This window comes from Mesocricetus auratus, unplaced genomic scaffold (assembly GCF_017639785.1).
Source record: "Mesocricetus auratus isolate SY011 unplaced genomic scaffold, BCM_Maur_2.0 Super-Scaffold_100007, whole genome shotgun sequence".
Lineage (NCBI taxonomy): Eukaryota > Metazoa > Chordata > Mammalia > Rodentia > Cricetidae > Mesocricetus > Mesocricetus auratus.
Genome location: NW_024429191.1, coordinates 66,466,039 through 66,493,253, shown reverse-complemented (window position 1 = coordinate 66,493,253; position 27,215 = coordinate 66,466,039). Strand labels below are relative to the sequence as shown.

Sequence of the window (27,215 nt, the reverse complement as noted above, 5' to 3'; positions counted from 1 at the left end):
CCGCAGGTTTCATGAAGATGGGAGGCTGCCCCCAGGGGAAGTACGGAGAAGGAGACACCTGGCGTGGGAGACCGCCAAGGTGCAGCTGTGTAGACTTTTGCAGATGGCCAGGTCCACCCTCCTCATCAGTGCCCCTCCCACAGGCAGAGGCGAGGGAGCAGTCTTGGAAGGCATAGATGTGTGGGGAGTCATGGAGACTGCACTGGTGTCATCCAGCTGAGAATGCTGATGCAAGACGTGGACCAGCTGTTGACGCCTGGCCACACTGTCACTGGCCACACTCCCTGTGAGGACTTTACCCAGGAGCTCTGATAGACCTCTGCTGGAGTCCTCTACCCAGAGTCCTCTACCTTCTTTGACCCCCTCATCCTGCCTCTTCTCTGGACCTCAGCTTCTCCTGGGCATCTTCCTCCTTCATCTGCCAAGTAAGCATCACTCCTTTGTCCTGTGTGGAGACCTTCTAGATGTCTTGGTTCTTTCTGCCCACGTCGTCCCTCTGGTCACTGATCTGAGAGTACTCTGAGAGGGTAGGTTCTCCGCCTTCTTGAGCCAGAGGGAGGGGTGACAGTCACCCCATGTGTTGCAGCCACAGACAGCCCCCTACCCTGTCTGCCTTCTGCCAGCCTTCTTTCCTTCCCTCTGTCTGTCCACAGGAGCCAGCTCCCTCTGCTCTCTGCTTCCTGATCTCATAGGGAGGGCTGGTGAGATGGCTCACCCAGTAAAGATATGTGCTACCCAAGCCTGGTCTCTATCCCCTGGAATCCACGTAAAAGTGGAAGGAGAAAAGTGACTCCCCAAGCTGTCCTCTAACCACATATGTGCTGTGGCATGTACCCCACACACACTTAAACATAATAAATATAAATAAAGATTCTGAAAAAGTTGCTTTGGCTGGCTCTTGGGAACCTATTCCTCACACTGGATTGCCTTGCCCAGCCTAAAGACAAAGGAAGGAGCTTAATCTTACCTCAACTTGATGTTCCATGCTTTGTTGATACTCATGGGAGGAGACCTGCCCCTTTCTGAACAGAAACAAAGGAGGAATGGATTGAGGGACAGGGACAGAGGGGAGGTGGGGGGAGGGAATGAGGGGAGAGGACGGAGGGGAAACTGGTTGGGATGTAAAATAAGTTAATTAAATAAATAAAATTTAAAAAGAAAAAATATTTTGAAAAATATATCCTTAGGGGTCCCAGGCTGGTGTTGCAGGCCTGAAACCTAACTATTTGACAAGAGTAGGCAGTGCAATGGAAAAGGCAATCTGGGGCATAGGGGCAAGTGCAAGACCAGTGCTATCTAAAACTGATGATAGATAGATAGACAGATAGATAGATAGATAGACAGATAGATAGATATGTTATACAGAAAGAAAGAGAGAGATGATAGATATGTTATATAGAAAGAGATAGATGTTACATAGAAAGTGAGAGATAGATGATAGATAGATTGATTATATAGAAAGAAAGAGAGATAGATAATGTTATATAGAAAGAAAGATAGATGATTGATAGATGATAGCTAGATAGATAGACAGACAGACAGACAGACAGATATATTAAACAGGTGGAGGGAGCTGGAGGTATGGCTCAGTAATTAAAAACACTGACTGCTTTTCCAGAGGACCCAGATTTGATCCCAGCACCTACATGGTGGTTCACAGCTGTCTGTAACTCTAGTCCCAGGGGATCTGATGCCCTCGTCTGGTCTCTGTGGCCAATAGGCACTCATGTGGTACACAGATACACATGGGAGTCAAACATGCATATGCATAAAATAAACAAACACATTTTAAGGGGGGTGAAGCACTAGGGATGTAGCTTAGTAGGTATGTAATGAGCCTTTTTCTGTCCCTCCAGCCAGCTCCCAAATAATGACACAGGGACTTCTTTAATTATGACAGCTCAGTCTTCGTCTTAGGCTTATCTCAACTCACTCTTATAACTTCAATTAACACATTCATATTAGTATATGTTCTACTACATGACTTTACCTCACTTCCTTCTTGCACCTCCTGTTTCCTTTCCATGTCTGGCTGGTGACCCCGCCTTTCTTTTTCCCAGAGTCCTGTCTCTTACCCCAGAAGTCCCACCTAACCTCTTCCTGCCTAGCTATTGGCCATTCAGCTCTTCATTAAACTAATCATAGTGACACTTCTCCACACATTGTACAAATATCCCACAACTGCAGTTTGCTCTTGCCTAACAGTGGTGGGACCCAAGGTTCAATCCCTGTACCTCCCAAACAAGCAAAACCCAAAAGAGATATTGTGGGGGAAATGCCCCCATGACTCCCCCATCTGGAGTGGTTGTCGGAGTGCTGATGGACCCTCGCTTTTGAGAGTTGTCTTCAACACAACAAGACAACCTTTCTGGTCCCAACAGTGACAACAGTGCTTTGATGGATTTTACCACAGAAGCCTCCCATGCAGTGTGGCCAGGACAAGAGGAAGTGGGTCCTAACTCCAGCTGCCACAGCTGCAGCCAACGTCTCCTTGCAGGCTCAGCCTTCAATCACCACTATCTCAAGGGGGGGGGCACAGAGGAGCAAGGGAGAAGGGACCTGAAGAGATGCTCTGGCCTCTCCAGGGGTTCCTTTGTCTAGACACAAGGTCCTAAGGTGACTCCCACGCTCTGGCAGCCTCACTGAGGGATTATGGGTACACGGAGTTACTGATAATGCAACATACAATATATAACATTAACTTCCAGCAACAGACTGGCAAGTTTAATTACAATTATGGCACATTTCTTAGTGTAAGGATTTAAGAAGGGGCTGCAGGGGTCCCTGGTGACCAGCATGCATTCACCCAGACTGTGCCTAACAGAATTTCCACGCTAGAAAGGCCGCTAGGGGAGGAGGGACCAGGGTGACATTGACAAAGGGCTCTGAGAGATTCTAGGGAGACCTTCCTTAAGCCATACAGACTGAGTAAGAAGGTGAGGGCTGCCTGCCTCTGGGCTGGGGCGCTGAGGAAGCAGGGGTGGAGTGGTGTGAGCTCAAGAGGCATTTGTAACAATGTTCCAAGGCTCAGCCCTTGACCTTGTCCATCTCTGTATTTCTCTCCGCATCCCGGATGAAGCAGAATGAAAGACGCGCTTATCAAATTTGCAGTTGACACAAAGCCAGAGGGATTGTTAATAGAAAGAATGGCAGAATCAAGATTCAAAGGCATCTTGACAGGTTGGAATAATGGGTTGAAAACATGTAAAAGGGATAAATGTAAATTCCTGCAGTTAGGTAGGGTGTGTGTGTGTGTGTGTGTGTGTGTGTGTGTGTGTGTGTGTGTGTGTGTGTTTCGATGTTTCTTAAACATCAGATGCGAGAAAGAAAGCTTATAAGCAGAAGTGATGGCCAGGCACGGTTAATGGTCAGGGCAAGAAAAGGGGAAATAAAATGCTAATTAAATGTATGGGGATCTGTGTTAGATAATTTAAGTGATTGCATACCATGTGTATGGGGAAGGTACTATCCCCTGCACCCACTTTACAGATGAAGTAATTAGACTCAGTGATGCTCTTAGCAGCCTCAATGACTCATGTAAAAATCTGATGAGATCGTGCTTCAAACCCAGGGCTATTGCTGCCTCCTTGTCTACCCATCCTCAGGGTTAATCTTGATTCATCTAAGCTAATCACATCAGTCTTATGCTCCTCCCCAGTAATAGTTTGGAAGGTGACATGCCATTCAAAGAGACACAGGACAACTATGTGGAGGAGTTTCCAAGGAAGTTTTCCTCTTTGTTGAAATGAAGCCCTGGTACTGGGCGTGGGAGTCTAAGTCTATGATTCCAGTATTGGGGAAAGGGGTCAGTGTGTGTCCAAAGTCAGCCTGAGTTACAGTGTGAGGCCCTGTATGAAAAGAGGAGGAAGAGGAAGGGAGGAAGGGAAGAAAGAAGAGGAGGAGCAGCAGCCACTGTCGTAGACATAGCTGTCCCTGCCTGTCTTTCATCTCTAAGTGTTGTCAACATATGGGCTCTAGGACTAAATGACTCAGTATTAGATAACTAAATGCAGAGGCTGAGCATTGTAGAGGTGGCCTTCTCCCTGACCGTCCTGAAGACACGGGACTAACCAAGCCCAGCCCTCCCGAGATGCCTCCCAGTGAGATGATAACCCACATTCCTGATGAAACCCATGTGACATCAGCTTTTTTGTTCTATTCTCAGTAAGCATCTTGCCTAATACTCCAGACCAAGCGAGACTTGTTGATCCTAGTGAGATCACTTTTTTTGGAACACACACAAGCACGCACGTGAGCGCGCACACACACAGACACACACACACACAGACACACATATACACACACACATACACTCACACACACAGACACACACACACACACACACACACGAGAGGGGGCAGGGCACAAGAGAGGGAGCAGGAGAGCTGTTTCTTTCAAACCTGCCACCGTTTCTAGAACAATCTTTACCATAAGCAGGTGGAACTTAAGCAATCCTGACTCTAGATTCTGGACCCAGCAGTGGTTTGGCGCTGGCCATGTACCTGTGAGGCCACAGTGCTTCTGGGTGATTTCTTTTTTTTTTTTTTTTTTTTTTTTTCTAGACAAGGTTTCCCTGTGGCTTTGGAGCCTGTCCTGGAACTCGCTCGGTAGACCAGGCTGGTCTCGAACTCACAGTGATCCGCCTGCCTCTGCCTCCCGAGTGCTGGGATTAAAAGCATGCGCCACCAACGCCCGGCGCTTCTGGGTGATTTCTGAGACTCCTCCCACTTAGTGCACCAAGCTCACAGGCTTGCATCTCTCTGACTGTCACCACTGCCCACTGTGGGAGCTTTTCTTTCTCCCGGCTTGCATGTACTATATCTCCCTTTATCTTAATATTAAACTCAGGTTGACTATGTGGTCAGGCCCTTGGCTTAGGACGGAGGTGAGGTGAGGTGTGTGTGTGTGTGTGTGTGTGTGTGTGTGTGTGTGTGTGTGTGTGTGTGTGATAGCATGAGTGTGATGGTCAGAGGACAACTTGAAGAAGTCAACACTTTCAATCCCTGTGTGGAACGCAAGAATTGAACTCAAGTTGCCAGACTTGGTGGCAAGTGCCTTTATCTACTTAGTCATCTTGCTGGTCCAAGACCACAGGCTTCTTGATATACCGCCCAAAGCACCTGGAATATCAGAGGAGCCCAGTGAATGTTGGATGAACGTGTGTGTGTGTCTGTGTGTGTGTGTGTGTGTGTGTGTGTCTGTGTCTGTGTGGCTGTGTGGCTGCGTCTGTCTGTCTTTGAGTAAAGAGACCAGTTTCCTAGAAGAAAAGTAGGAGGTCCTCAGACCTGAGAGAACCTGAGACCTTAGGGCGGTCTAAATGCTTGGAAGATACAAGAGATTGTGTTTACAACATAAAATTCCTGTCCAAAATTCTTTGTTGAGCGTGAGCAATAGTACGGTCTCTCCCTCTCTGTAACACAGTGGTGAGGCCTCCTTTGTCCGATTAAGGACTGTCGTGAGTGATTGATAGGCTCCCTCCGGACAGCCGAAACCGCTCTTCTCCTGACAGTGCCAGCGATAGCCAAGCGGAAACTCACCCCAGCTGACACGTGCATCTTAAAATAGCTCTGTTTCCCTGCTGCCCAGATAGAAGAGCTGTCACACTAAAAGTAAGAGCCTCACTGGGGGTGGGGGGACTGGTCTCTCACAGGACTGGTGATGAAGGATTCTGTGATGTCAGGGTTCAGTTTAAGGCCAAACCACAGGGACCCTGAGAAACTGGCCTTGGGTGGATTGTGTTCTAAGAAGTGACTCTGTGTCTGGATCTCAAGGCTGATCCAAGATTCGCAAAACACTGCCATCAACAGCATCAAGCATGTTTCCCGAGCATGTACTGTGTCTTGTTTTGACTCTGTCAAATCAAGGGACAATGACACCAACACAGCCCTTCCCTGTGGTGTCTTGCAATATGATAGCAGTGATGACACCAGCCATCACTGTGGCCTTTGGTGGGAGGAGAGGGGATCCCAACAGCTGTTTGGAATATGTCCCCAAAGGTGACCTTTTCAAATCGTCACCGCAGTGTCTCACAATGTGACCTTGTGGTACATAGGTTGTTGCTAGTGTGCCTCCTATGAGGTCAGCCTGGTACAGGTGGATCTGTATCCATGTGACCAGTGTGGGTAGAATAGATGTTGAGACGGCCCCACAGGGCAGAATGGCAGGTGACAATGGCAACAGAAACTAAAACCTGACCCCTGCAAGTGAGGCACGTAGGGACACACCACACCATGCCAGGGATGGCCAGCAAACCCCCAGAAGATAACAGAAGTGAGAGAGCACTCTCTTCACGGCTCACTGTGAAACAGTAGCGGTAATCAGTGAACCCCCAGGAGCTAGCGGAGGTGAGACCACCTTGCGGCTTACAGAGTGACTGTGGCCCTGCTGGCTCCTTGCCTTTGGGCTTTAGCAGCATGGTGAGTGAAATGGACAGGACCTGTGTGAATCTTGTCTCCACTTTAGGGAAGATAAAACCAAGGCTTATCCCTGGCACCCTGAAAACATCTCTATCCCAAGGCCTGCTGTGGATGTCTTGCTAAAACTGCCCTGGCAAGCTTACAGGGGTCCAGGGAGAGTGGGGTCCGCAGTAAGAGATGCTTCCTGACAGGCAGAGTGAGCCAGCTGCTGTCACTTCCTCAGGGAGAAAGCTGGGCAGAGGATGCCCTGACACTACATCCCCGCCCCCACCCTTCAGTATCCTAGCTCCCTTCCCAGCCTTCAGTGTCCCCCAACAGGGGGGTTACAGCTTGAAGACACTACTCTCTTTCTGTTGTTAGTTGGTTTGGTGTTCTGTAGCCCAGGCTAGCCCCAGACTCACGGCAATCTTCCTGCCTCAACCTCCTGGAGGGCTGCAGGTGTGTGCTGCCATGCACACCCCAGAGTTTACTCTCTAAAGAGTAACTGGGGACCAGTTTGACAGACCCAAGGCTTCCATCAGAAATCTGGTTTGGGAAAGAGACAAAGGAAAGTCCATTTCCTCCCTTGGGGAATGATGGCTTCCTGAGGATGCCGCAGATGGCAAAGGGGCCTATGAGTTTCCTCTTAGACAACAAAGAAATGAGTGTGCAGGAAAATCATTAGGACCCAGTGCCCTTTCCCACCTCTCCGTGTCCCAGGTGTAAAAGAAGAATACTGCTTCCTTGCCAAGGAATGTGTGGAGAGATCAAGGCTGTCTATATGGCCTGGAAAAGATCACATACGTGGGATTGTGGCTCACTGGCCTAGGACAGTGACTCAGGCTAGAAACTGGGAGAAAGAAATTTGGATCCTTGGTGCTAGACGTGGGTCACAGTAGCTTCTGTCTTGGTCCCTTCACCCAGTGCACTTGGAGCTTGGAGCTGTCCCCTCAGTCCATTGGTACCTGGCTCTCCTCTCTGCATGTTTTTCTCTGTTTCTAGGACATAATGCAAATCTCCAGTGAATATTTGCTGATCAAATGAAAAAAAAAATAAGACCCCAGAGAGGGGGAGCCAACCTCTTCCCTTTGAAAAACAATGCAGACTAGGTACATAGGAGGTCAGTAAAGCCAGGCCAAGAGGGTTGGGACGAACTGCCTGCAGCTCCTAGGAGAGGGGAGCCTCTCCCATACCCCCCCACACCCAGGCTTGCCCAGTGCTGCAGGCAGACGGAACTAGGGAATGCAACCTGGAGGAGCAATCCCATCCCTACCACAGGTGCCGTCCCTGGGATCCCTTCCTGGGTAAGCATCACACAGGTTCGTTGTCTCTCCCAGACCCTCAGGATGAAAGGGTCCCAGGGCTTCTCAAAACCTTCCAGATGGACTTGAGACAGGCCAGTAAAGGTCATGAGAAGAGGGGACACCCATTCTAACAGACATAACTGCAGGGAGAAGGGGCCTGTAGGCAGCAGGCAGAGGCTGATCCTAGCCTGTGTGCTTGACCGCAGACTCTGATGAGAACAACACTGAGGCTTTAATTATAGCTTGCCACTCATGTGCTTTCCCCTGAGAGATAGCCAAGCTGGACGGGTGAGGGAAATGAAGCTCTCACTACAGATGGCTCACCCTGAACGTTGGAAAATTTCAAGCACCGAGTACTAATATCCTGCTTGTAGCAGGGTGGGGCCTCCTGACAGCTCGCCCTTCCCTGGCTCTCTTTAAGCTTTGCTGATGACCTCCCACCCAAGATGGGGCGGGGTAGCCTCCTCCTTTTCCCAGCCAGATAAGAACTGACCCATGGCCACCCAGGGAAAAGCTGTGAGCTTGCCGTGTGGTGGACTCTTCTGTCACTTTAAAGATGCCCTAGAGGGGAATATAATAATGCTACTAACAGTTTATCATCACCTTCTACTAGGAGCCAAGACCTTTTATAATGTCGCATCTTCTTCATTCCCTGGAGCATCCATAAACTGGTTTTAATTATCATATGCTTTTAATAAGAAAAACCCAAGACTAAAGAGCTTTCTTAAGGTCATACAGCCGGGAGCGACACTGGAACCCAGATGGCCCAACACCAGAGCCTAAGCTTTGAAGTCCTTTGCTTTTCCCTGACACATGCCCTAGTTAAGGTAGAAGATGTAAAGGTTTGTCTGTTTGCCTCTGCCAAGTAGCACAGATCGGTCTTGAAGCAGTCATCAAAGGCATCAGCCCTCATCATGGAGACAGGTTGGCCCTGAGCTCCGGAAGGCTTACACAAGAGCCTGGGGTCCTCACCGGGCATCTTCACACTCATCAGGGTCTTAGTAAGGAAGAGCAACTTCCCTGACCCCTGGGAGAGTATGGTTGTGACACAGAAAAGCCAGCAGCAGGACCCAAATCTGCTAGAGTCACCCCTGCTGGCCTCCCTGAGCCAAGCTGGAAGAAGCATTTGAGGTCACCTTGAGGATCACTCCTGGTTTCAGAATCAGGACTCTCTGGGGCAAGCTGGTGCTGATGAAGGAGGGCGGGGCATCCCTGCTGCTACTTACTGTAGGGGCAAGGAAACCCAGTCTGGGTTCTGGGTCCTGGCTTGCTATTTCCTTCAGGTCTCTTGTCCCCCGAGCCCCACTTTCCTCTTCTATACACTCCTCTATCCGGGTCATAAGGAGATTCAGAACGTGTTGTGTGGACACTTGTCCCTGTGCACAAGCCTTCAGTGACATGGCTGCAGAAGTGGGGAAGGAAGTGTCCTGAAGTCCCAAGACTGGGACTCAGCCTCTTTGTAAACACCCAAGCCCAAGCTGTGAACTTGGGTTTCAATGCTTCAGTTCATTGGGTGGAAGACCAGAAGGGTTGGATGTTAGCTATTTCCACCCCTCACCCCTGCCCCGGTAGGTTCTGAGGAACCCCAGCAGGCTCAGCTGTGGTCAACTAGCTTCTAAAGGTGAGCCTCAGCAAGGAGGGAATGTTCTCGGCATTTCAAATGTTTCCTTTTCTTCTCACAGTGTGGGCAGAAGAGCCCCAGGACATGTTTGCTGCTGTGCACTAAAAGAATAAAGTCTGTGCCAGGCGGTGGTGGTGCACACCTTTTATCCCAGCACTCAGGAGGCAGAGGCAGGCGGATCTCTGTGAGTTCAAGGTAAGCCTGGTCTGCATAGTGAGTTCCAGGACAGCCAAGGTTACAAATAGAAACTCTGCCTCAAAAGAACAACAACAACAACAACAAAACCATAACAAAAAAGAATGAAGTCTGCAATGGGCCATCAGGGACAGCCCCCTGAGCTTGTACCCAAGCTTTATCTACCAGGGCCTGCAGGGACCCGCCAGTCTTGACTGCCACAGCTCAGGTTTGCCTGCCCAGTCCTAGGTTTCCACTCACTCTTGGGTCTTTGCTCTGGGGCCTACAATTCTTGGAGTTTCCCACTGACTGGACAATTCATGGACCGCAGCAGTTTGCCTGGTGACATCAATGGAGGTCAAGTCAAAGAAGTGTGTCTGGCTTCATTTGGCTCTGATTCTTACTAGGGCAGACTGGTGGAGGCTTCCAGCCTGCCTCACTGTGCTGACACAGGACACTGAACAATGCAGACACCTCCCCTGGTGTCTCAAGGTTTGCGTTCACCTTGTATATTCTTGTCACCCAGAGGAAAGTGGTTACAAGCTCTACACATGAGCAAGGAAACCTGACCAGACAAGCGAGGTCACACAGTGCTAGGGAAGAGAGTTTTCCCCAACCCCTGCCCGCTCCTAATTACTCTGTTCCTCTCCTTACAAGGGTCCCCTGGTCAACCAGACACACAGAACTGCTCCTATCCCCCAAGGAGGTCACAGAGTGGCTCCATCTGGACTGCGTGAAGGCTGAGCCGCTCCTCAGACTATGGGGTCGGGTTACTGGGAAATCTGTTCAAATAGCGCATTATAGTTTTATGAATCCGGCTCCTTCTGTTGTCCTCATTGAAGCGCTGAACGCCCGGGGGCAGCCGGCCCTCCTTCACAGACACATTTGTCATGGGAATTGATTTAAAAAGAAATCAGGATGATGACTTGATTGCTTTTGTTTGAGGCAGGAGGACAACTGCCACCTGTCTCTACTGTCCTGGGTTTGGCTGGACTCTGGGAAGCTCTGGCTCTTTGTCCCCAAGCAGGAGTGCTCTGAGAGCACCCAGGGAAACTAGAAAGTGAGGTCCTAGTGCAAGCTGGGGGGTTGGGAAAGAGGGGCTTCTGGAGCTGTGACCTTGGGTCAATGATGTGTGTCACTAGGATCCAGACTTGGAGGAGGCAGAGATGCACCCCCTCACCCACTCCTCACTCAGGGTCAGAAACCAAGAACAGACAGACACAGCTTAGTTCACCCCAATCATGGAGGCGCTGGGCAAACTCCAAGAAGAGAATGTAGTAAAACAGATTGGCCGTAGAGGTTCCGAATGCCCTGTAAGCGTGGGAATGGCCACTGATAGTCCCCTGCCCTCAGGCAGCCATTGCACTTGGTCACCTGTGAGCAAGACTGCACTGCCCTCAAGTACAGTATTTCAGAGCAGAGCCCCGCCCCATTGTTCAGAGAAGGGACTCGCATGCATGTACCATGACAGCTGGCACAGCCTGGCCATCCCGCCTCTCAACCACCAGATGCAGAAAGAAGGCATATCAGCCACCATCTTCAGCTGCGAGGACAGTGAGGAAAAGGAGAGGTTGCCAGGGCAACCTTGACCTTCAGCAGGGAGAATCAAGCCTCTGTCAAGCTGTCTTCGGCCACCTTGTCCTGAGCCTGTGTCAGGTTCTCGTATTTTCTGGGACTGACCTGCAGAGATCCTACAGAGAGTGACCCCCAGCCCCAGACATACACAGATCCCAGTGTCCCTAGGGCACAGTAGAGCCTCCTCTGGAACCCACACCTCTCTGTCCCCAGCTGAGGAGAGGAAACACAGTGTGTGTGTGTGTGTGTGTGTGTGTGTGTGTGTGTGTGTGTGTGTGTGGTGGGGGGCGGGTGGCAGGGCCTTGAGTTCATTGCTGGCTCCTCCGCACCCTGCACTGGGCAGGCCCCTCCCAGTACTCACTGCAACCCATCCACTGCCATCCGTTTCTTTCTGTCCCTGCCCCCGGGTGGGACTCTCCTTAATCCTCTGGAAAAACTCCAGCTTGACCCCCAGTTCCCAAGTTTCCCTCATCCTCTCCTAGCTTCCCTGAACTTTGATGCATAGGTCAACTTGCCTTCACTTAAGGAGGGATGATTTTTGGCAAGGGACAAATAACACTCTCAGGATTCTCTTTCTGTAAAGGGGGCATCGGGATAGCACCACACTAATCATTTTGGATCCTGGTGCATTTAATCATGTGGCAATGTGAGTTGTGTGCTCTCCCTGGGACTCGCTTTCCACGGCTGGTATGGAGACCATTATCCTGGCAACTCTGCAGAATTGAAATCTCCCGAAGAGGCGAGAGGATGCAAAGCTTTGGAAGACAATTGCACATTGACAAGTCATCTGTGCATTCCGCCAGCAGGGCAGCGCCCGTGCAGAGTGGGACAGCAGCCTTGCAGAATGACAAAAGCCGCAGAAACACAGACTGGAAACCAAGGCCAGCACCACGGGACCTACTTGTGGAACTGGGGTAGGTCTGCGGGAAGGATGGTGGGGATAATTTCCTCCATTACCAGGAGCAGAGAGGATGACTGCTGATATGCATAGACACATGTGCAGACACAGAAAGTACTCTTGTTCCCGCTCTATGTGCAACCCCTGGGTTATTGTAAAAGAAAGGTGACTAGTAAGCGCAGTAGTGCCCTTAGAACTGGACTTTGGAACCACTTTGACCTTTCCTTACTAAAAGTAATGAATGCTCTAGGCTGTATTCAGCATCTCTGAACTAACCACTACTATAGACAAGCCATTGCAACACTAAATGATTCAAACACACAGTTACCATTTCTCCTGGGTCCCCTGGAGTTTTGTTTGATTTTTGTTTTGTTTTGGTTTTTTTTTTTTTTACTCTTTGAGGACCTACCACTCAGCTCCCAAATAAATACATGGAGACTTACTCTTACTAATGAATGACTGGCCTCAGCTTGGCTTGTTTCTAGCCATCTACCTTTTGCCCCTGGGTTTTTACCTTTTTCTATGCTATATACCTCTCTTTTCTTCTTTTTTCCCTTTGTTTATTTAAATTAGAAACAAGCTTGTTTCACACAGCACTCTCCTTCTTACTCTGTGGCTGACTGTGTGGCTGGGTGGCTGTTCCCTGGAATCCTCCTCTGTTGCTCCTTCCTCTTCTCTTTTTCTCCTCCTATCTATTCTCTCCGCATGCCATCCCTGCCTATCCCTCTCCTGCCTAACTACCGGCCTTTTAGCTCTTTATTAGACCCATCAGGTGTTTTTAAAAAACAAAGTAACACAGCTTCACAGAGTTAAACAAATGCAACGTAAAAGAATGCAACACAAACACATCTTTGCATCATTAAGCAAATAGACCACGGTTTAAACAAATATAACACATCTTAAACTAATAGTCCACAAAGTCCCCAGTTAGCCTGGGAGGTTCTGCCGACATGAACCAGGCTAATATTGGCCAGTTCACTCATGTGTCTACAGTAGACTGGATGGCTGGTGTGCAATGCCTGGGATGGGAGAGCCTGACTTTGTTCCATGCGGTCTCTTATCTTTCCAGAAGGTTAGCCTAGGCTTGTTCTTGCAATGATATTTAAGTCTTGGGCTTTTCAGTGACCTCCATAGCTGCATACCATACCATTGGCCAAAGGGCCTTTGGTGGAAGTTACATGGAAGAGATCTATTAGGGTACAGCGCTGATGGCAAGGGACATAGGATGGCAGGTAATTCAGACTCTCAATCTAATCACCGATAGTGTCCTCTGAAGCCAGCTGTTACCGCTGCTGCTTTCTTCTTACACTACAATTGTGTGTGCGTGCACGTGCACTTATGTGTTTATTGGGTTACATGTGTATACATGTGGACGTCATAGGTCACAGGTGTCATTCCTCAGGTACCAGCTACAACTTTTCTTTTAGACAGGGTCTCTCACTGACCTGGAAATCACCAAGTAGGCTAGGCCAGCCTGGAACTCACCACGTAGGCTAAGCTACCTGGACAGAGAGCCCCAGGGATCCACGTGACTCTATCTCCCAGCACTAGGATTGCAGGCACACATCTCATGCTTGGCTTTTTTGCGGGGGTGGGCTGGTTTTTCGAGACAGTGTTTCTCTGTATTGTTTTGGAGGCTGTCCTGGAACTCTCTCTGTAGACCATGCTGGCCTCGAACTCACAGAGATCTGCCTGCCTCTGCCTCCTGAATGCTGGGATTAAAGGTGTGTGCCACCAACACCCAGCTGGCTTTTCTTTTGTTTTTGTTTTTGGGGTTTTTTGTTTGTTTGTTTTTCAAGACAGGGTTTCTCTGTGGCTTTGGAGGCTGTCCTGGAACTAGCTCTTATAGACCATGCTGGCCTCGAACTCACAGAGATTTGCCTGCCTCTGCCTCCCCAGTGCTGGGATTAAAGGTGTGTGCCACCACTACCTGGCTGCAGCTGGCTTTTCTTTTTTAAACAAGGATTCTGGAGATAAACTCGGGTCCTCACTGGTTTCAAGGCAAGCACTTCACTCACTAAGTCATCCTCCCAACCGGCCCCCCTCCCCCGTCCTCTTGCCTTTAGTTGAGGCAAGGCAAATTTCACAAAACTGAAAACTTATCTTTTAGGGGTTGATTGGCTTTGTGGTACTGGGAATTGAACCCAGGGTCTCACATGTGCCAGACAAGCATTATACCACTGAACTACATCTTTAGATTTAGGACAGCAGTTCTCAACCTTCCTAATGCTGGGACCCTTTAATACATTAACACAGTTCCTCATGCTGTGGTGATCCCCAACCATAAGATTATTTCTGTAGCTGCTTCATAATTGTGATTTTGCTAATGTTATGAATTTATTGAATAACAATAAACTCAGGTGCAGCAATTTGCTATCCTATCCTGCCTACCTAGGTTATCTAATGTAGTGTCAATATCTGTGTTTTCCGATGATCTTAGGTGACGGACCCCCGTGATGTCATAAGGGTCAAGACCCACACAGGTTGAGAACCACTGACCTAGGGTCGTCTTTTATATTGGTGGAGTGTGTGTGTGTGTGTGTGTGTGTGTGTGTGTGTGTGTGTGTGTGTTGAGGTAGTGAGGGTGTTTCCTAGATTTATTTGTTGTTTGTTTTTAGACAGAGTGCAGTTGTTCTCACCGTCACGATGCTCTGCTCCCCTCCCCTCAGCTACTGCTTGTTGTGCGGAACAATGCTTCCTGGGCTTAGAGACTCCATTTCCCAAGCAGTTTTTTACTCCATTTTGAGAGAGTACTATGACTGCAGCTCTGGGTGGACACAAAACTATACTCTTTGCCAGGTGCCACCCAGCCAGCACAGACTGATAACGTGTTCCTATGAGTCTAAAGGAAGTTACCTGATAACTATTGGGTTCATTGGACATATTAAAATTACGTCAGGGAAACCGGACCCAAGAACTCAGACACACCAGACCTGGGGTCCATAGTCATGGACACCTAATGCTGATGGCACGATACCACACCAGCCTGTTCCAGACCCCTGGTGTGTGTGTGCCAAGGACTAATAAGCAGAGGACTGTCCCTGGGGTGTTGGCCCATGCGGTCTCCCACTGTGGGTGCGGTCATTGACTGTCTACCCATCTGCTAGGTCACCTGTCTAGAGCTGACCTGCGTGTTTTCACTCAGGATCCAGTTCAGCCTTTCACCTCACAGCTGACACCCCAAGCCCTGACTCCGGCCGCTCCAGGGGCCGTTCCTGGCACCTGTCTGATTCGTTATCTCATCAGCTCAGACTTCCTCCGCCCACTGCTGAGCTGCAAACTGCACCTATGTGTAACTGTAGATCCACTTGGTGTGTGTCATGTGAAATGCAGCTGATAGCAATTAATTAGTTAACACTGGAGTCAAAGAGCCTGCATTCAGATTGCCTAGGTTGCTGCCATCAAAACTGCAGCACCTGGTAAATGTATTGTTATTCAATAAATTCTGACATTGGAGAGACATTAATGTGTTTGCGTTCCCAACATAACACATTCATGACAGTTTCTCACAGCACTCCTGGGCTCAGGTAATCCTCCTACCTCAGTTTCTGATTAGCCAGGATCATGGCTACATTCCACTTTGAGCAATCATAAGTAATCGTGTTAAACTAGACAAGTGAGTGGCATTTGATACATCCACAATATTATAAATTATTACCTATATCCAGCTCCCAAATACTTAATTACTCCTGAATAAAGTCACATTTAGAAGCTATTCCTCATTTCTCCTTCATACCTGCTAGCCCCTGGCAACCAATGACCACCTGTTTTCTGACCACCAGTTCTGGTCATAAATGGAATATATGACCTTTTATGTATAGCTTCTTGATGTTGTTTTCAAAGATGTGTGTACAAGTGCATGCTGAGATATAGTATGTATCTATCCTCATTCTTTTTATGGCTGAATAATATTCCTTGTTATGTGTGCCACAGTTGATTTCTCTACTATCAGTGGATGAACATCTGGGACACTCTACTTGAATGAGGGGAACAGAGAAAATATATCATGTATGTGCAGTTGTCTGTCTGAGCACCTACATTCAATCTACCTTTGGATCAACTCCCCAAAGAAAGCAGACTTGCTGGGTGGACCACATAAGAATCCTATGTTTAATCTGTTTGAGGAGCCCTGTTTCCTGTATTTTTAAAAAATGGCTGACATGAAATAACTTTGTGGGATGACTTAGAGGAAATGTATATAGAGTGTACATCAGGTACAACCTCCATGGATGGTTTGTATAACTTTCCTTTTGTTCTTTAATTCAATAACCATTTATTGAGCCCAGGATCAAAACTTATGTGGGATGCTATATAGATATATGGATATAGGAGATATAAAATATCTGTGAAACATATGTCTGTATTTTATAGACATATAAATGTGTCCCCGGGGCCTCTTCCAGCCACACTTACGATGCTTGCCTCCTTGCTCCTTGCCTGGCATGCCCTTCACAAGCTGAAGACAAAAGACTGGCTTTCCCTCCCTCCCCTCACCGATCCCCCAGGAGGCTGCTGGCCTCGCCGTTCCCACCTGAATCAGTTCAGACCGCCTATTTCAGATCTGTCGGCTCTTATAAATGTGGCCACACACCCGCAAAGTGAGATAAAATGGCAATGTGATTAGTGCGTGTGTGTGAGTGCGAATGCTTATGTGTCCCTGTCTCATTCCTCATGTAAAGATTAATACATCACAGCAAACGCTTACAAAAGGAAGAATAAAAAAAGGGTCCAATTCTCCAGACATTCAATAACCAAATGTCACCCATGTGGTAAGCAATAAAATAAAATATATGCTTAGCAGAGGCAATATAAATATGATGTATATTTTGAAGTTGGATATGGGAACAGCAGCATTAAAAATAATACCTGATGGCAAATCCAGGAAAGAGAACTTTTTTTAAAGGGTAGCATTCCTTTGGCTGCTATTTCTCTAATGTTGCAGTGTCTCCAACAGTGAGACAGGTTGGTTTTAGTCTGACAGGAGTACCTAGCATAAGAGCATAGGAATTCTCACCGCTGCTCCAACTGCGCTTCGAGTCTGTCTCCATCCACGTCTCCCCACCCTCACTGCCGACAGCCCAGGCGCAGTGGGCTGATTCTGGACCCTGCCTTGCTGTCTCCACAAGCCCCTCCCCTCTCAAAACTTGCTCATAGGCCTCATGCCTTCTGACTTGCACAGTCTGCCTCTGAGGTTGGGAGAACAAGTATTGTTCTTGTCTTTTTATAGATCAGGAAGTACAGAGTACAACACTGATCTTAAACCTAGAACTATAAAGTCACTCACCCAGCCCTTCACCTTAGAAGAAAAGTATCTTTTCTCTTGCTTTAGAAACTATCATTTTTCTACCCCCCCCAAGAAGCCAAGACAAACAAACATGAAAAGGATTTCCACACAAAAGTGATGGCCCTGTGGAGAGATGGTTCAGTGGGCAAGATTGCTTCTGTGCATACATAAGAACCGAAGATATTACTACCCACATATCCAGCAGGGAGTGGCCTCAGGTGCCTCTAAGTCCAGAGCTGCTGGTAGGAATGTGGCTGGGGCCTGCTGGCTGCCAGCCTACCTGGGAAACATAAGCTCCTGGGAAAGAGACCGCCTCGAAGTATTAAGGTGGAGAAAGAGAGAGAGGATACCAGCTGACCTCCTGTGGCTTACACACACACACACACACACACATACACACACACACACACACACACACACACACACATTTGCTAACCCTCTATAGCTCAGCATAAACCCAGATTCCCAGTTAATGTTAGTTAAGGAAATAGAAACACTCTTTTGGCATCAACCAAAATATAATCAGAAAAGTAAACCTAAGGATACACTGAAAAATCAAGAGTATAGTATTAAAATTAAATGTTTGTTTAGTTTTTGGTTTTGAGACAAGGTCTCACTTAGTCCTGGAACTCATGGTTGTAGCCCAGGCTAGCCTAATATACTTAATAATCCTCCTGTGCCAATATCCTGCAAGATGGGACTTCAGAAGAGTCATCAAATCATGTGTATGTTTCTTTCTTTTTTTCTAAATGGTTTTTTGGGGGTTATTTATTTTATGTATCTAACGTTTTGCCTGCATGTATGCATGTTCACTACATGTGTGCCTGGTGCCTCCAGAGATCAGAAGAGGGCATCAGATTCCCTGGAACTGGAGTTACAGGTGGTTGTGAACCACCATGTGGGTGCTGGGAGCGGAATCCGGAGTCCTCTGCAAGAGCAACGGGTGCTCTTAACTACTGAGCATCTCCAGCTCTTCAGTTTATGCATTTGCGTTTCTTTAATATCTTTTGTAAGTCTTAGTTACTAGTTTTATACAGAAAGTGGAAGTCCAAAATACTTGGTGTTTTATCTGTGTCCAAATAAGAGCCCTAGACTTGGGAGGCACATTGTCCATGTGGGGGAAAGGGCCCAGTTCCATGGCTCCAAGCAAGTTGCTTGGTTTCTCTGGGTGTTCAGTTCCCCAGGATGGAGAGACAGGGACTAGATGATCTCTAAGCTGTTTTTCAGCTCTAGAATGCCATAATTTTATCTCTAGAACAAAATGGTCATTGTCGCTCAGGGAAAACCCTTAACCTCAGCCTCGAACACATTCCTTCAAGAAAACCATCTTGAACCTGCATTTAGTTCGGGAGGAGAGCGTGCTGGAATCGATTAGTGATGTCTACCGCAGGCTTGGCTGCAGGCAGCAGGACACGAGTCAGCCGTCCCTGGAGTGGCCACTCTCTGAGATCTCCTCTAACTTGCCAGGCCACCCTGTGAGTCCAGTACAGAAATGGCATTCAGAGTCACCGATGACAGGGAGCAGAACTCGGTTTGTTCAACTGTTTTTATACCATGCATGGCTGGGGTTTGAATAATTTGTCCCCTGACGCTACTGTATTTCAGAAATTGCTACCTAAGGCAAATTCTCCACTTTTAAACTCATTTCCTGAGTCAGTCTTTTTAAGTCCCACATTAAATATTGATCTACCCTGAAGAGATCTAACTTATTTAGTGGAGACGTGGTTGACTCCCCAGAACTGTCAAACTTAGAAATGGGGCCGTACCCCTCCTGAAGCAATAACCACCTAGAGTAGTGATAGACAAGGACACCACCACCAGTGTCCCTCACTCCGAGACTCAAGGACAAGCCCTGCCTCCCTCTCTCAAATATACAGATGTCTCATTGCATGGCCCCTTCTGAAGACCTTTCCCAGGATCTGGGTGTCTGTAAACCACGGTGGCCACGCATCACAGATCATGTGGTTCATCTGAGGGCCGGCTGTGAGGATGAACACCGGAACCCCTTCAGCTTGCTCCCAGTGTACCACTCAGGGCCATTTCTACCAAGCTCCGAGCGTCGCCCTTTATAACTCTTCCTTGATCCCTGTTGTGGCCCACTAACACAGAGCTGGTTCTCATCCTCACCCTTGTGAGCTTGGCTGTGATGGGTGATTGACAGACAGCAGGCTGGCTGCCTCTTAAAGAAACCCTTCTGCTGCGTTTGCTGGTGTGACTCCAGGGAGGGAAAGACAAGGAAGAGATAGAGACACTCAACCTCCTATCCCCTCAGGAAAAGGTTCCCCTGCTCCCTTTCCAGTCAGCCCAGCACGCGGAGTGGGCTGGAAAATCCAGAGGCCGGGAGGACCTTTCTCTTGCCATGGCACCTCTACCTCCCCATGTAGAACCACAAGTTTTATTTCCTGCACTCTGGGCCATCCCGGCATTGCTGTGGCAGACAGCCAGTAAGAGTCCCCAAGACAGGAAACACAAACTATCTTCCTGGCTTGGCAAACCAAACTGCACTTAGAATTTTTAGTTAACTTTCTTGCCATGCCTACATTCTATGTTACTATGCCCAGTGAGCCTAGACAGAAACTTCCTTATCCTGGTAAGGGAAATAAGGAAGTTGAGGCTCTGAGGCTGTAACCACCAACAATGGGGGCGGGGGAGGCTGACTCAAATGAAAGAAATTTAAAATTCAGTTCCCTAAATCTATCACATTCCAAATGCTCAGCAGCCACAAATGGCTAGTGGCGATCGTGTTGACAGCACAGAGTCACAGAGCATTGATGGCACTGTGGAAGGGACTGTGGGGTGAGCACTGAGGGCCCCAGGCTGCGTAGGCACTGGGTAGTGAATGGTACTTGAGGATCAGAGCCTGGTCCCCTCTGCTGTGTAGTCAGAAGGAAGAAGTGAGATGGACAGCCTCAGAGAACACCCCCACCACGACGCCTTCTGCAGGCGCAAGACAGGAGTCCTGGAAAGCGTAAGCCCTTCGAAGAGCCACCTGCCTCCCTGACTACTGCTGTCCACACCGTGGGCCACCCAGCCATGGTGCTGTCCTATCGCCTGGTCAGAGGCCCTTCCAGGCTGGAAGGGAGACTGGGGGATTATCTCCTCTTGACATTTCTGTCGCCTGTGTTCCTGCAGAAGGGGACTCAAGCACATCTTGTACAATGAATGTCTTAGAACACCTCCAAGTCCCCGAGATTTCTTGGAAGTGGTGGAGGTCACTCAAGGTAATTGGTTTATAAGAATTTTTGTGTGTTTCTTGCTTTTGAGACAGAGTCTTACTTTGTATCCCAAGTTGTCTGCCAGCATGCCAGGTAATGCAGGCCGGCATTGAACTCTCAACGTTCCTCTCAATTGAGCTTCCTGAATTTCCGGGATTTATAAGCATGCACCATCATACCCAGTTTATAGGGTGCTGGCGATCAAACCCAAGGCTCCATGCATGTTTCATGGCTGTATTTCTGTTCCTTGCTTTCCAGACATTGTACCATTCACAGCAACCTGCCAGATTGCTACAGATAGAGACCTCAGGGTTGTGGTGGGGGGCTCCCTTAACTGCTGAGTGTTCCCCTTGATGAAATAATATTTAAGTGACTATAGCCTCTGATTGCTGGGGATGCTTGGGAAAGCAAGCAGAGGAGCACAGCTCCTAGGACATCTTTGAGAATTCCAGTATTGGCAAGAAAACCCTCTGTTATTTTGTCTCCTGTTGGCCCTAGAACCTCAGAGAGTGAGCAGTAGGGCTGCACTGTTCACAGCCAGAAGAAAAGCTGAAGTGAGAGGCAGCAAGCCATCTCTAAAAAATAGATAGCTAGATATATAGATAGACAGACAGACAGACAGACAGATAGACAGGCAGGCAGGCAGGCAGACAGACAGACAGACAGATAAAACAAAAACATAAGGTATGTGTAGTCCAGGCTATTGAATTCCCTATGTAGCTGAGTATGACCTTGAACTCTCCAGCGCTGGCATTACAAGGGGTGTGCCACTATCCCCAATCTATATGGTACCAGAGGTTTTCCTATGGCAGGACAAACTGCACGGGTCACCAGGCGGCACAAGCCACTAACACCCTGTTTCCTGCTCCGCCCTTCTGGGACTCATCCGACCCCCAGCTTCACCTGGGTTCTCACAAGCTCTTTCACATTGGATTCGAGATGACCGACTGTCCCTGCCTGCCCAGAACCCAGAGGGCCCTTAGCATGTGGGATCTGCAGTTTTAAAATAGGACAGTCTCAGTTAAATGAGGACAGCTTGGCCACCCTGATGGTGATGACATCTCTAATGAGTGTCTGCCTATTTTAGAACTAATCCTGCAGTGTTTCCCTAGCATCCTGTGACTTCCAGGATGATACCTAGGCATGAGGCAGATAAGGCTGGAGCAAGTGAAGGCAGCCGGTCTGAGTCCCCACAGCATGAAGATACCTCTGCATCCACTCCTGTTCCCAGACCTTGATTTCCACTTCTTTCTGCCATAGGACCGGACCCAGGCTGCACACTTCTTCTCCAAGCTCTTTCCCTTATCGTGGGAAAGAAGCAAAGGAGGCAAGCTCTGCAATGTCCCTAGGGACTCCTAGACACGTGACTAAGCTTCTCTGTGCCTCAGTTTCTTCATCGGCCATGGGACCAGCAGTGCCTAGTTCATGACATCACAACAGGTGCATCACTGACTCTGCTTTGGCTCTCTGGATCACACTGTCGGGTTCTAGGATACACTGGAAGAACTTCAAAAACTAAATAAAGTGTCCATGCTTGTGGTTACTGCTTAGCACTGTGGGAGAACAGTTTAAAACCAGCAAAGACCCAGAAGACAGAGTCAAGGAGAGGCCCGGAGGCGTCCAGCTGGCCTCATGGCACATTTGTATGCATGATGCTTAATTTTTTCCGCAACAATGGTGGTAGCGTAGATCAAGTAGTGCTGACCAGGTCAGCTCCTCTGAGTATTAGTGTCCAGGGTTTTTATTGGTGGCTTGTCTCTCAGGCAGAAAGCAGCAGCTGACCTTAGTTCCGCAGCCTGCAGCTCCCCTAGAGGTGGAACTGATACAGCACAGTCCAGGGCTCTGACCATAAATCACATTGTTAGCAGAAACCATCTGGTGAGGCCAGAGGCCCTAGGGAAGAAGCAAAGATAGTCAGACAGGCTATTGCAGGCGCTCCGAGGCTAGTTCTCCAGAATCTTTTAAATGTGAAAGTTTTTTTCCCCAAAATGTCCTCATCCCAGATCAGCTGAGGCAACGCTTGAGAGCCCAGATGTGTAGTAACACCCAATATCATTTTGGTTTCTTATACAGGGGGGCGTCTGCTTCACAACGTCGTCTATATGTTGTCACGACTGCTACCTACAGGATTAGATGTTTTTACTTGAACCTTTCTCCTTGCTTCTTCACCAGACTCTCACGGTGGAAGGATATATATTCAGATAGCATCCTTGGCCTCTCTCTTTTCACCTCTTCCCACCCAAAGAAAGGGGAGGGCATTCATCCTAGTGGGTTTGGAGAAAGAGAGGTGTTTACCCAGCACACGCCACTTCCGCTCTACCAAGCATTCTGTGCCACACAGATCATCCCACACGTCCATAGATGCAGCCTTTTGAGAGACCCAGATGTCCACCACTACCTGCACTGTGCCTGGAGATGACATCAGGTTCAGGGACAAAGGTTTCAGCCAGATGTGGCTGACAGATCCTAAACCACCATTTCAAGCAAGTTATCAGTTCCAAAGGTGACTTTTGTCTCCATTAGCCTATCTTCTGTGTTTATCCTGTACTTAAACTGAGCAGGAGAAGAAGTGACACTTATTGGTCCCTCGAGACCCCGAATGTAGAGTCTTTCATGATTGGGCCTTCCCCAAAAATCTATCTCTGCCAAGGCCCCCAGGTCCTCCTCTTTTGTCCCCGTCCCAGGATCTTCTGGCGCCTCCTACATTCTGGTCATGCTTCTAGCTATCTAAGGCCCTCAAAATGTCAGATCGAAACTAAATGTAGGTGGTTGCAGATGTGGCCTTGGTGCCTGACCTCTTCTCAGAACCCCCCCACCCCACACACACACATACAGCATGTCCCCTGAGCAAGTGCATAGCAGCCTGTACCTGCAGGACACTTGAGTCTTTTCCTTGTGAATACCTTTAGATCCTGTTAGTACCTGGGCAGACCTCCATTAACCATGCTACATTGGAAAACTCTCGTGTGTGTGTGTGTGTGTGTGTGTGTGTGTGTGTGTGTGTGTCTTCTCCATCTGTCTCTATGTCTGTGTATCTATCTCCTCTCTTGTCTGTCTCTCCCCTCTTCACCCATCTCTCTGTATCTATGTCTGCCTCTGTCTGTCTGTGTGTGTGTGCCTGTCTCTGTCTCTCTCCTGTCTGTGCCTCTCCTCTCTCTGTCTCTGTCTCTCTCCTCTGACTCTGTGTCTGTCTCTGTCTGCCTGTCTCCAGTGTTTAGTGGTCTAAGAATCCCCTCCAGGAAACTCTCTCTCCCTGTTAACCTCAGCAGTTTCAGCACTGCCTCACCCACCCTAGAAGCTTGTATCAGACATCCATAAAGCTTTCCAAAACACTCCAGGATGGAAGAGCACAGTCTCTAAAAGAGTTACATGGTCCTAGGTTCAAGTCCCAAGTCGGCCAGCTTTGATCTTGGGCAATGTACTCCGCTTGAGTCTCAGTTTCCTCATAACACTAACGTGAAGTGTGTCAGGGAATGCACTGTATTTGATGGCTCTAAGCTCTTATGTGATTATCAATATTACTGCTAAATTAACACAGTCGCTCGCTTCTTCAGCTAAACTAGAGCAGAAGCTGCCTAGAGTTAGAGCAGAGATACAGCCCTTCTAGCAAGTATTATTCTTTTTCTTGTTTGTCTGTTTATGTTTTTTGTTTTGTTTTTTCTAGACATGGTTTCTCCGTATTGTTTTGGAAGCTGTCCTGGAACTTTCTCTGTAGACCAGGCTGGCCTGGAACTCACAGAGATTTGCCTGCCTCTGCCTCCCGAGTGCTGGGATTAAAGACATGCACCCCCAGTGCCAGGCATGGGTATTATTCTTAATCTTGGGTCACAAGGTCAGCTTGAGGGGATTCAAATATTTGCATGGTATTTGAGAGAGTCTGTGGATAAAGAAAGAGGGTGAATGAGGCGGCGGCAGCAGGTCAGAGGGTAGGAGCCAGGTTGCAAGGTCTGCACTAGAGAGGCCTCCGCCCCCTCAGGGTGATGTATAGCAGCTTTTGGGAAGGACCAGATAGACAATATATAAATCAGGCCAGGCGGTGGTGGCGCACACCTCTAATCCCAGCATTCTTGAGGCAGAGGCAGGAGAATCTCTGTGAGTTCGAGGCCAGCCTGATCTACAGAGCAATTTCCAGGACAGGCTTCAAAGCTGCAGAGAAAGATAGATAGATAGATAGATAGATAGATAGATAGATAGATAGATAGACAGACAGACTATATGAACCAGTGAAGCAGGCTGACTATAAACACAAGTCACTGTGACTGCTAATGGCTCCTGTCACATGTGATTGTTCCAGTACCCCAAAGAGACTAGCCCGAAAAACAGTCTGATTGGTTTGGGATTTGTGAGACTGCCGGATGTTAGTGAGCACAAGTGGGCGGGACTTGGAGCACCACTCATTCGCCAGCATGGAGAAGACATAGAGGCCCAGGCTCCCTGAGGTCACCTTACCACATGAAAACAGCCCTGCCCTGCCCTCAGAAGGTGATTGTGGGAGGCTCAGGGGTTCATTGTCTCATAAAAGACTACACACCCTCGAAACTCCTGCTCCACGAGTCAAATGCAGGCATCAGTGTCACTGTTTTATTGTGCCATCTTACAAGTGTCCCCTCCGGCGCCCTGTAAGATCAGAGCATTCTACAGTCTGAGCCCTAACAGGGTTCACCATACAGAGCAGCCAGTCTAGGGGCAAAAAGGATAGGAAGCAGAGTTGAACACAAGCGGTAAGGAAAAGAGGCAGACAACAGTCCAACGATGCCAGCAGACTGAAAAATCCAGCCGCGGGATCAGAGATTACACAATGTAGCCATCTGAGGCCATTTCAGGATGTGGGCAATCCCCCTCACTAAGCCGCTGGTGTAGATCACACATTGGCCGGTCTCAGTAAACCAATTGCTAAGTCATAAATCACAAAAGCCTGGAGTCATTAAAAGAAAGGTAAATCTGTTCAACACAACCGGTTTTAAGAATATACAGGGGGGGGGGGAATGCTACACATCCAAGCAACTGTACCATTGCAAATAGGAAACAGTTCGAGGTGAAGGTTACAGGTCTGACTTAGTGTCTGGGCCTCCTTCCTTGACGAGGCTGGATAAACGGAACTTCACCCAAAAAAAACCATATTGAGGTCTTTTTTTTTTTTTTCCTCTCTGTATGGTGTTATTTTGGTAGCAGTAAAGCAATAAAAATGGGGAAAGGGGAATAAATGGGGACTTAGCGTTTGTCCTTCCATTAAAAAAAAAATCTTCCAGTTGCCCGGCAGCACAGGCGCACGCGCAGGCCGTTCAGTCTGCCTGGCTCTTCCTGGTGACTCGCAGCGGTTCGTGGCTCATGACCAGCATCTTCTCCAGACGCTGGCAGTGTTCGCGAAGCTGCTTCTCCCGGGGCAGGAGGAAGGTGAGCACCTTGTTGCGAACGATGCCACGGTCCTCCTCCTCCCTCAGCCGCTGCTTCACTCGGGCAGCCTGCTCCTCCTGCTGTGCCAGGACTCCGTTCATGTCGCAGAAGGCGTCCTCCAGGTAACTGATGGCCTTCAGAGCCTCCTTCTTGAAGTCATCCAGCTCCCTTTGCACCGCAGCCACTTTCTGCCGCAGGATCTCCAGGTCGGCCGGCAGAGGGAGGCAGGAGGGCCAGGACGGAGACAGAGAAAGGTCCCCAGACTGGAGCCCACTCTCCACCATCTTCTTGCCCTGTAAGGTATTCACCTTCATAAGAATGGACCCTGCCTGAAAGAGGGCTTCCATCATCTCCTCCTACAGAGAGGAAGCCCAGAAACCAACTGAGTCAGAGTCATGTGGGCGCCAGAGACACCATCATTTGGAGTGGATAGATCGGTCTCATTGTGACATCAAGACCCTTCAGCCAATCAGAAGGGAAGGCCCAGTTCACTACTTTGCATATTGCTGCTTCCTTGGTTGATAGCCTACAGTTTTGCCAGTGCTTCCCAAGTCTCCTGAGGCGAAGCTTCTCTGATCCCCCTTTCAGAACCAGAGTCCACGGGTTCCTATAATCCCAAGGGAAAGCCAAATCCCAGAGAGTGTAAAAAACTGGCCAAGACAAGGCAGGCCAGGTCAGGTTCACAGGCTGCGGAGCTGAGCAGCCTTCTACCCCACAAGAAGCACGGGTGGTTTTATGGCCTGTTATCTGGGCTTCATAAGAGATGATGGCTAATTCACCATGAGCTCTAAGATGCTAAAGGAGTATTCTGATCCCAAATGCATATTCCTTCAATGATGCTAGGATGCTTAGATGAGCTTCTTGTGATAAATGCGCTTGCTTTTGAAGTGTGGTCCACAGGAATGCCTATTGGATAAAAATGAGCCATTTGTATTTATTCACTAAAAGCTTCCCGAGTACTAGCTGGGTTCTGGAACTAAGGAACAAGTATGAGTAAGTACGTGTTCCTCAATATACCTGGATAGTAGCAAATAAGAGAGGGGGGATAATGTGTATTGGTAAATCTTGTGGTTTTGCCTGGTTACTATAGTTTCTAACTACATTTGGCTCAGTTAAGAGCAAGCCTCTTGCCCAGTCTTCCCTCCAGGGCTCCAAACATAACCATCTCCCCAACAACCAGCCTCAAAGACAATTCATCTAGAGCCAGATAAATGACCTTTTTACCCAAGCTGTTGTGTTATCCTACGAATGACCCTACCTGGGCAGCAGCCACAGCAGCATCTAGTGCCATGGTCTGAATGGCTGCCCCCTTCCCAGTTCATTTTGAAACTCTGTCATCCTATCCGTATTGAGAG

The 27,215-nt window shown here is 48.5% G+C and overlaps 1 protein-coding gene and 1 long non-coding RNA gene across 2 annotated transcripts; one reads left to right on the top strand and one right to left on the bottom strand.

Annotated features, from left to right (window-relative positions):
• Positions 1 to 235: 235 nt before the first annotated feature.
• On the top strand, positions 236 to 10,312 carry LOC121141173. The gene is made up of 3 exons (XR_005878069.1): positions 236 to 425; positions 9,382 to 9,515; positions 10,152 to 10,312. It is a non-coding gene; the product is annotated as an uncharacterized LOC121141173 (long non-coding RNA).
• A 14,721-nt stretch (positions 10,313 to 25,033) lies between these two features.
• Positions 25,034 to 26,319, bottom strand: Ccdc182 (coiled-coil domain containing 182). Its single transcript, XM_021230501.2, has one exon. The coding sequence runs from the start codon at positions 26,208 to 26,210 to the stop codon at positions 25,749 to 25,751; it is 462 nt and encodes a 153-aa protein (XP_021086160.1). The 5' UTR covers positions 26,211 to 26,319; the 3' UTR covers positions 25,034 to 25,748.
• Positions 26,320 to 27,215: the final 896 nt, after the last annotated feature.